The 9,858-nt window shown below is 44.6% G+C and overlaps 1 protein-coding gene across 24 annotated transcripts in view; it reads left to right on the forward strand.

The window, feature by feature from the left end:
* Positions 1–9,858, forward strand: part of TNRC6A (trinucleotide repeat containing adaptor 6A) — a 206,973-nt gene that overhangs the window by 172,020 nt on the left and 25,095 nt on the right. For 18 of the 24 annotated variants that reach the window (XR_012035613.1, XR_012035614.1, XR_012035615.1 and 15 more), the window contains 8 exons: positions 1,151–1,231; positions 1,565–1,616; positions 5,963–6,105; positions 6,484–6,630; positions 6,800–6,937; positions 7,388–7,516; positions 7,917–7,994; positions 8,238–8,448. Coding sequence is in view for 21 of the 24 variants with exons in the window: in XM_072836208.1 (XP_072692309.1) it covers positions 1,151–1,231; positions 1,565–1,616; positions 5,963–6,105; positions 6,484–6,630; positions 6,800–6,937; positions 7,388–7,516; positions 7,917–7,994; positions 8,238–8,448 (979 nt within the window). In the remaining 3 variants the exon portion in view is untranslated. The remainder of the gene's footprint in view (positions 1–1,150; positions 1,232–1,564; positions 1,617–5,962; positions 6,106–6,483; positions 6,631–6,799; positions 6,938–7,387; positions 7,517–7,916; positions 7,995–8,237; positions 8,449–9,858) is intronic. The other 6 variants (XM_072836214.1, XM_072836221.1, XM_072836216.1 and 3 more) reach the window with 3 other exon arrangements.

Genomic DNA, 9,858 nt, shown 5'->3' on the forward strand with positions numbered 1-9,858 from the left:
TAAAAACTACTTTCTTTAAAGAAAGCTAACCAGTGATGGTATGAAAGATAATTGGCACAGAGGAGAGACCAGAGTTGGGGGAGTCTCAGTCAGGAAGCTTCTGCACTCATTCGGGTGAGAAGTGAGGGCTTGAACTGGGAAACCAAAGTGGATGTGTAGTGCAAGAGACTGAGTAGAGAGGCATTTCGAAATCAGAGGGACAGAGGCTTTGGCAGCCAGTTAGGCAAGAGGGCAGGGGGAGGCAGAGGAATCAAGGAGGACTTCAGAAACCTTGGCAAGGGTTAGGTGCTTGCTTCAGAGACCTGCACTTGGGGGGGATCATGAAACTGTGTTCTGTCCCACAGTCGGAAGGAACAGGCGGTAGCAACGGGAAAGGGGAATTAAGGTCAGACCAAGAACAGCCCCGTGGTCTTCATATTCATTGGAGACCTTGGTCCCTGTGGCATCCAGCCTCCCTGACAGCCAGGCTCGTGGTTCCTTGAGAGTGTGCCTCAAAGGCGTTTCTGTACTGCCTGTGCCTAGCCAACTACGGCACTGGCACCAAGGTGGAGGGGGGTGGGGGGAACCCCCAGCTCAGCTGCCATTGGAGTACTGTGTTCTCAGTGACACAAATTGAAATTTTAAAATAGTTTTGGTTTTTTTTTTTTTTTATAGTTTTTCAGTACAGTGCGCATAGCGTAATTAAATCGTGGGTTATGTCGGTTTCTTTGGACTAACCTGAGGAACCTAACGAGTACTTTTACTTTGGTGTGTTATGAGAATGCCACAAATCGAGGTTATAATTAAGCTCTTAGAACATAGTCCAGTTGTAAACTGGAAATTGTGATGAGCAGTTCTCTGTTATTGTGAGGATCTTTTTTTTTCTTTTTGTGGATCATCAAGGCCCTTTGCTTCCGTCTTTTCCTTCTGACTGCTTGCTGTTAGAGATTTCTCTGTACGTTACAGCCATACCAGAGGACTGGAGCAAAGAAAGTTGAAAATTAAATAAGTTGATTTGTAATTGTTAACAACTCTGCTAAAATTGGTTGGAGGAGAAATTAATTGGCTAAATATGAGAATTGGGAATTGTCTTGAAGTTTTATTAATCCATCACTGTACCTAGATCAATAGAGGTGGCCATGGCAGCTTTCTACTCTTTTGTTTTGCAAAGGGAACCATGAAAGGTGGAAACAAACAAGAAGAAGCATGGATAAATCCATTCGTTAAACAGTTTTCAAATATCAGTTTTTCGGTAAGTGTATTTTTATAGCAGCCCTTCTTTGAGTGATGGTCTGTAAATTTACCCTAACTTCAGTTTTTTGTTTTCTTAACAAATTATCTTTGAGTCTTTATGTATATGCTGGAGGTTAGAGTAAAATTGGCCATGAAGCTTTCTGTCTTTTTACACTTTTAGCTAAAAACATTGATCACATATCTTATTTTTAAAATTTTCTTATTAGGCAGTGGAAAGAGTTTTGCGGTCCATTTGATTTTTGACAAATACTGAAATATAAAGTAAAATTTTTCATTTTTATTTTCATTAATAAGTCAAGGCCCGCTAACACAATGTGTTTTCTTGCTTCAGAGAGACTCACCCGAAGAAAATGTACAGAGCAATAAGATGGATCTTTCCGGAGGTAAGAAAAAGTTAAATCAGTTTGGGTGTGTATCCATCATTGATGGACAAATATATCGGTGATGTGATCCTTCTAAGTGAGCACTGACCTGGACCAGGCAAGGGGAGACCTGGGTTCCTATCACAGTGTTCCTATCTCAGCATACACTAGGGTGCTATGGTTTGAGTGCCACATACTGCCTTCTAAGTACAAATCACTGTGCACGTCTAACTAAGGTCATGGTGATTTTAGTCTGTGGCTACCTCAGATCTCATCCTGTCAAGAACGAGTTATCCAGGTTGAGTGATAGAGGCTTAGTAATTTAGGAAGCAGCAGATGCAAAGGCCCAGATTTTACGACAAAGACAGCCTGAACCATGCCAGAGAAATGGAAGTTGTTCCATGCAGTAGAAGAAATTGGTTGTGGTGTGGTGTGGTGATGAGAGAAGGTTTGACTAGTGGAAGGTAATAGAAAACGAGGCAGGTGCTAAATCATGAGGAGCGGGGGTTTGAATTTCATTATCAAAGTAGGGGATTAAATAATTTTAATCAGGAGAATGACATGAGTGGGATTTATGTTTTTTAAAAAAACTATGGCTATAGGTTGAAAAGATCTTAGAACAGAAAAGATTGGCAGCAGAGGACTGACAAAAAGATAGATACCAAAAGTGGTTCTAGATTTGTTGTAGTAGCCAGTGAATATTTCAGAGCTCTAAACTAAATCACAGTAGATGAGAAGATTCTTAATTCAGTGGAGATGAAGGAATTAGAATCAACAAAAATTGATAACCAATCTGAACCAGTTCATTGTAGAGATGCGGGAGAGCATGTGATAAAAGCTGATTTCCAGCTTTCTTGCCGGTTGCTTCATAGGTGGTAGAGTTATCCTGTCAGTTTGAGTCCAGGCAGGAGAATGGACTACACAGTGATTTGAACAGGACAGGTTTTTGATATAAATATAAAGAATTATTAGTGTATAAGGGTTTGGCTAGTGAGAGGTAAGGAGACCACTAAAGAAGAGTAGCAGAGGTAAGGAGAAATCCCTAAACTTAGAACAGAGAGCGATCCCTGGGTGGCGCAGCGGTTTGGCGCCTGCCTTTGGCCCTGGGCGCGATCCTGGAGACCCGGGATCGAATCCCACGTCAGGCTCCCGGTGCATGGAGCCTGCTTCTCCCTCTGCCTATGTCTCTGCCTCTCTCTCTCTCTCTCTCTCTCTCTCTCTCTGTATGACTATCATAAATAAATTTTTTTAAAAAAATTTTTTTAAAAAGAAAAAAAAGAAAAAAAAAGAACAGAGATAGTGTATCCATGGAGGAGAGCATATGATGCCAGGACTGAGATCCCAACTCCTGGACCTGGCCCTCTGCTCATCGCATGGCAGAGACGTCACTGTGATGCCACCCCATGGAACTGCAGGAGATAGATCTTTTGGGAAGGTGTCTCACTTGTGCTCTGCTACAAAACTGCCAAGGCAGCTGCTGGGGGGAAGGGTGAGCCCGGCAAGGGCCTGCAGCTGGGTCAGCTGCCCATGCTGCAAGAGAGAGCATCCGGACCTGGGAGACACAGTCTGTCTTGTGGTGGTGTCTCCTGCATCCTCTGCCGACAAAGCTTCAGTGTCAGCTGGCAAAGGGAAAAATATGTAAAGGGTCCAGATCTGTTTTGTTTTTGTTTTTGTTTTTGTTTTGTTTTTCCAGGCCAGTCAAAGGTGAATTTAGAGCTGAGAGGCAGTGGGTAGATGATTGGTACAGACTCCCACCCACCCCCTTGACTACCCATCTTCAATATGCACACTTCTAAATGCACTTATGTTCCACTGCAGTGGCTAGGCACCCCTGTCTTTCTTCTCAACGAGGTACAGCTTTCTTTCCCAAAAGTGAGGAAGTCTGCCCTCCAACCAAACTGAGGAGACCGACACAGCCCCAAGAGTCATGCATTTATCATTGGCTATGCTATTACCACTCCAAGTCAGTCACAGTTGAAACTGAAAGACTAAGTTGTAAAGTTAACTCGCCACAGCTTGTGAATAAAATAAAAATGGGAAAGAGAAAGAAGTAAGTGGTCAGCCTATAGAGACGACTACACTCCTGTAACAAGCCATAAGAAACATGCAGAGCTCATTCTGCCCTTGTTTCTGTCATTGGTCACAAGCTGTGGTTGATGTCCATGGCTTCTTTCTTGCAGCACCCATTGCATACTGCCCCACTCTCAGCCAGCACCTCAGCACCCTGGGGTCCTTTGCCGGTCGAGTCACGCAAACCGTTGTTCCCAGAGAGTCTTAGCCCTTAATCATCTCCTTTTCTTGATTGCTGTAGTTTTTCATTAACCTTTACTAGGTTAGTAAAGGCTCAGAAATATTAAGGAGCACCTCCCAGAGAATCCCCTGGGTTTCAGAGTCCTCAGAGCCTTCATTCTGTATTACAAAACCCATTTCCCCTTGCTGATCAGAAGCAATCACTCTGGGCAACCGGGGTGGTTCAGCGGTTTAGCGCCACCTTCAGCCCAGGGTGTGATCCTGGAGACCCGGGGTCGAGTCCCACATCAGACTCACTGCATGGAGCCTGCTTCTCCCTCTGCCTGTGTCTCTGCCTCTCTCTCTGTGTCTCTCATGAATAAATAAATAAAATCTTAAAAAAAAAAAAATCACTCCAGCCAATAGACAAGTCCCTTTTTGCCTGGTGGCTCAGTGGCACAAGAAAGATAAAATGTCCAGGTGCTCTGTTCATCTTCCAATTCAGCTGACTGATGTGTGATGAAAGAAAGCATTTTCTTTCTTGAGGATTGTGATCTCCAAACCTACAGAGTTGCCAGAGCAGAAAGTAAGAATTCTGAGAGACATCTTAATAGAGAAGCCACTCCAGCTCTCACCTTTTGATTCCCAGACCTCTATATTCTGGTGTTGTGGGAGACACTGTGTCTTGTTAGGCAGAAGCTTATTCCTCCCCACCCCCCTTTTAAGATGTGTTTGTTTATTTGAGAGAGAGAGAGAGAGAGCATGAGCAGGGGCAGGAGGAGAGAGAAACTCAAGTGGACTCTGCACTGAGCACAGAGCCCAGTATGGAGCTTGAGATGATGACCTAAGCCAAAACCAAGCGTCAAATACCTGACTGTGCCCCCAGATGCCCCAGAAGCACATCCTTGCCCCTCACCCCTACTCTCGACTTGCTTCGTAACCAGTTCTACCTATCAGTTTGGCTAGCTACTTTGGGGTGATGATGTATGTGGTCAGACCAGTTGATCCCATGGGTGTGATCCCATTACTGTCCTTCCTTTGCTATGGAGTGTGTTCCTTGATCAGGCACGGTAGAGTGAGAATGAGGCCTTCTGTGAGACCATGGATGGCAGAAGCTTTATGGGCAGGAAAAGCAAATTCACATCCAGAATATGGGATCTGTTCTTGTGGGGACTAGGCTCTGCCTCCTCCATGGCTCACTGAATGGCAGAAAAGTTGCTGTGCCACTGTGCTGGTGGAATTTGCTGGAAATCTGCCCTCTAAGGTGCTGGGAAAAGCTTTTTGTAGAGAGGTGTCTCAATAAAGACACTGCTACAAAGCAGTTTGGAGGTATGTGGGAATGCTGGGAGATGCTGGCCAGGGGGTGTTGGTGAGCTCCTTGAGCTGCAAGAGTGGAAGCTGCTGTATGAGCATGTTGAATCTCCTCCTGCAGTGGCTCTCCAGCGCCCTCTACTGACGAAGTCTTGGCACCAACTGGCACAAGAAAAAAAAAGTAAAGCGTCCAGATGTGTTTTCACTGAGCAGTCGAAAAGGGTGAATTTGGGGCTGAGAGGCAGTAAATCAATAAGTGGCCATTATTAGAGATAAGAAATACATAGGAATAGTGGATTCAGTAGGTAAGAAATTGAGTTTAAAGATGCAGAGAAGTCAGAATGAGAAGAGTAACGGACAAAGGAAGACCTGAGGGGATGATGTGAACCTTGTCTAGTCTCCAGTTTCCTCATCTGCTTGCTAATGGGGGTAGTAATAGTAACGTTACCAGCATTAAATTAGAACACACAATTCAAACAGTACCTGGCACATAGTACGTATCTATCAGATGGTGCTTTGTCGTGGTGTCTGTTTTAGTTATTTGTAACTGGAAGCTATCTCTTTATTATTAAGCAAATTAAAGATGACCAAAAAGTCTTAACCGTCATTACCGGTCTGTTTTCAAGTTAATTGGTTCAAATAGCAGTATCTGTTAAACCTAACTTTACTTCTGAGGAATGCAAGATTTATTGAATGTATTTTTTTACATGTCCTTGTCAAGGCAAAAGTCCTCCCAGGGGAAGTAAATGTTTTGCTTGCTGCTGTGTAAATTTGTCTGAATCAGTGAGATTGTCTTCCTACGTAACATAGTTTCCTGTACTTCTTAGGAATGTTACAGGACAAACGAATGGAGATAGATAAACATAGCCTAAATATTGGTGATTACAATCGAACGGTCGGGAAAGGCCCTGGTTCTCGGCCTCAGATTTCCAAAGAGTCTTCCATGGAGCGCAGCCCTTACTTTGATAAGGTAAGTCATTTGTTTGTTTTGTTTTGTTTTACCCCTGTGGCTGATAAATACACTTAATAGCGTAATTTTCTCATCAGTGGTTTAGAGCATTTAATGTAAGGTACTATATAATCTGGTACTATTACTGGATTTGTAGTTCATTCTCTTCTTTATGTTTCAGTTTAGCATAGGGATTGCATTTGTATTTTCTTCTTAATCCCGTAAAATGTGTCTGGTTCTTTTTGTGTACTTTAGAATTAACACTAATCTCTTCTGTTTTCTACCCGTTTCCTGTTGGTGCTGCAATGTCACGTGACTTCTCTTCTGTTCCTGCAATGATTTCTCCCTTCTGCTTGTTTGCTTGGCTGGTGTTGCACATCTTTCTGTCTGTCCACTCAGGATGGCATTGTAGCAGATGAATCCCAAAACATGCAGTTTATGTCCAGTCAAAGCATGAAGCTTCCCCCTTCAAATAGTGCACTACCTAACCAGGCCCTTGGCTCCATAGCAGGGCTGGGTATGCAAAACTTGAATTCTGTTAGACAGGTAAGTCCATGTGTGTATTTTAGGCTCTCTGTTGAATGATTTGTATAAGTAATGAGATCTCTCTTACATGTAGTTACTGTGTTTAAATCAATAATACAGTGTGGTGTTGCAACATCTCTCCCTAAAGAATCCCACTGGTATTCTGTTGCTGTTGGCTTGGTTTTTGTAGAATGGCAATCCCAGTATGTTTGGTGTTGGAAACACAGCAGCACAACCCCGGGGCATGCAGCAGCCTCCAGCACAACCTCTTAGTTCATCTCAGCCTAATCTTCGTGCTCAAGTGCCTCCTCCATTACTCTCCCCTCAGGTAATCACTCTTGCCCTACTCTCTCCTATTGACCTGAAAAAACTTGATATTTGGATGAGGTAACTAATTATTCATCCTTGGGTCAGTTGGTGTCTTTGAGATGCAGCTAATTCAGGGTCAGCTGTCCTTACAGAAGGACATAGTAGGGTGAAGAAAATGAGTCCACATTAAATGAAACCTGAAATTGACCATTACGTTCCATAAAACCTCTTGAGGGGAGGAGGGCAATAGCAAAACAAATTGGTTGGTTTAAGATTCACCCCATCCTCTTTCAGTTAACCCAGGAATGTATATATGAATCGGAAAGTAAAGGAAGACCAAGTATAACCAACCCTCCTAAGTAATAGTCCACAGATTTAATTGCTCTATTGACAGCACAGAATATACCATACATTTAGTTAGTTTTGAGTTACGTGATCAACATTATTGACTTGCCATTGTGATCCTAAGGTTCCAGTTTCATTGCTGAAGTATGCACCAAACAACGGTGGCCTGAATCCGCTCTTTGGCCCTCAACAGGTAGCCATGCTGAACCAGCTATCCCAACTAAACCAGCTTTCTCAGATCTCCCAGTTACAGGTAAGTAGAGTAACGACCTTATACAGTATACATTTATTGAGCCTCTCTTGTGTGCGGGAAGTGTAACAAACAAAGCTGGCTGCAGTTGCCCTCAGGGAGCTTAGAGGGATCACTGAGGACGGATCATGAACTCAAAGGGCAGGAGCTTTGAGAGCACCCCTAGCCAGGTCAGGATGGCAGAGGGGAAGGGTGGTGTGATCAGGGAAAATGTCCCTGGTGAAGTACAAGTTTCGACTGAATGAGAAACAGAATTCAACAGCGGCTCGAGGCCAGGGAGTCCCAGGAAGAGGTTACCCTAGATGAAGTCACACTGTAGGTGTGTGTGTCCCATGTGGTCACCTGAAGCTCGTACCTCTTTGATGCTGCAACACTGATGACCTTTTTACCCCTTTCTCTCCAGAGATTGTTAGCGCAGCAGCAAAGGGCGCAGAGTCAGAGAAGCGTGCCTTCTGGGAACCGGCAGCAGCAAGACCAGCAGGTAGATCATATCCTTCCCCTGGCTTTGTTTAGCCTGAACTCACTGCAGTGGAAAATGCTTTTATTAAAATAGAATGAAATATGTGGTTAGTTAAGTCTCCTGTTTGTCTGGGAGTCATATTAACTGGTATATAGTGATTGTTCCCTTCCTGCCAAGGAGGAGGAGGTGAATTCAGCAACAAGGAGGAGTATTTGGCTGTGAATCCTATCTGTCCACTGTTTCCCAACATCTTGCTGTTTCCAGGGTCGACCTCTTAGCGTGCAGCAGCAGATGATGCAGCAGTCCCGGCAACTCGATCCCAGCCTGTTGGTGAAGCAGCAGACCCCGCCATCTCAGCAGCAGCCACTCCATCAGCCAGCCATGAAATCCTTCCTCGAGAATGTCATGCCCCACACTACACCTGAGCTGCAGAAAGGGCCATCACCAATAAATGCTTTCAGCAACTTCCCGATAGGTGGGTTTCTCGTGGGGCTGAGCATTCAGCTAATGCTCGGGGCCACAGGCTTTTACTGTGTCTTCTTCCCAAGTGGCAGAGGTCTGTCCCATTGGGAAAAACATGCTAGCCCTGGGGTCTGTTCCCTCTCCAAGAGCTGCCTTGGTTCTTGTGGGTTCAGCTGGCACTCTTGCTTTGCAAGGCCTGTCTCCGTGCAAGAAAGTGACACTGCCTTCAAAACTCCCTGCTCTTTAGAGTGGGTTAGAATAAAGATGAAGTTGCTCTCAAGTTTCCTCGTAGAGCAGAATGGGAAAGGTTCTCAGAAACTGTATGCCAGAGACACCCTGAGCCATGCTGCTGTGTAGGAGCAGCTGGTAACAGTCACTTCTGTCCTTTAAGACCCTGGAATTGTGATCATCACCTACATCCTTAGGGATGATCTCTGATATGACTTTCTAGTCAAGGTGAGCTGATCACCCTGGTCACCCCTAAAGTTGGTCCCTTGTCTTTTTCTTCGTTCTGTCCCCAGGCTTTTATTCCTTTGGGAAATTTCAGGCCTGGATGTTTTCTCCTTCTTTGGGACTCTTTTCTCCTTGTGTCTTTGATTCTGTTTTGAACCTTGATTGTTCCCACCCTCTTCATTACATCTTTTCTTCCTGTCTTTTCCCTTAAAATGGTTTCTTGTAAACCAGCTTGGTTGGTTGCTATCCCAGACAGTTAGCTAGCATGTTCCAGGCTTTGGGCAGGGGGCTGGGGCCTGCTGTCGCTTCACCCTGGCTGGACTGTGCACGATTTGGCTTCCCTGGCATTCCATGGACTCCTCAGCTAGGATATCGGTTGCACTCTGAGTCCTTGGGATTGTTAGCAATCTCTTTACGTTTCCAGAAGCAGGCTCTTGTCAGTTACCACTGTGGGTGAATACCTTAGAAGCCATTTGTTGGTGACCAGGTGATCTTGGAGACAGTAGTACAGTGGTGAAAGAATACTCCAGCACAGTGAGAGGTTGTGAGGTGACTCTCGTGTTTGCATACTGGACATATAAATTGGGCCAATGAGGAGATAAGTTTCTAAATATGGGATTTCCTGTTCTGATAGACTTTACGGCAAGAGATACTTTTAGGGGTGCCTGGGAAGGTCAGTCCGACTTTTGGTTCTGGCTCAGGTCGTGATCTCAGGATTGTGAGATTGAGCACTCAGCACAGAGTCTGCTTGAGATTCTTTCCCCTCCCTCACTCCTGCTCCTCCCCCTGCGTCTGCTTGCACGTGCGTGCACACTCTCCCTCTCTCTCTGTTTCAAATGAATATAAAAGAGAAAAAAAAAGCTACTTCTTCCTGGTTAAGAAGTCTGTGTAACCCATACAAACATGGTATGGTTGTCTAAATCAGGCATTGGCAGACTAGAGCCTGTAGACCAGATTTGGCCAGCTGCTG

The sequence above is a fragment of the Canis lupus genome, chromosome 8 (assembly GCF_048164855.1).
Source record: "Canis lupus baileyi chromosome 8, mCanLup2.hap1, whole genome shotgun sequence".
In the NCBI taxonomy this organism is placed as follows: Eukaryota; Metazoa; Chordata; class Mammalia; order Carnivora; family Canidae; genus Canis; species Canis lupus.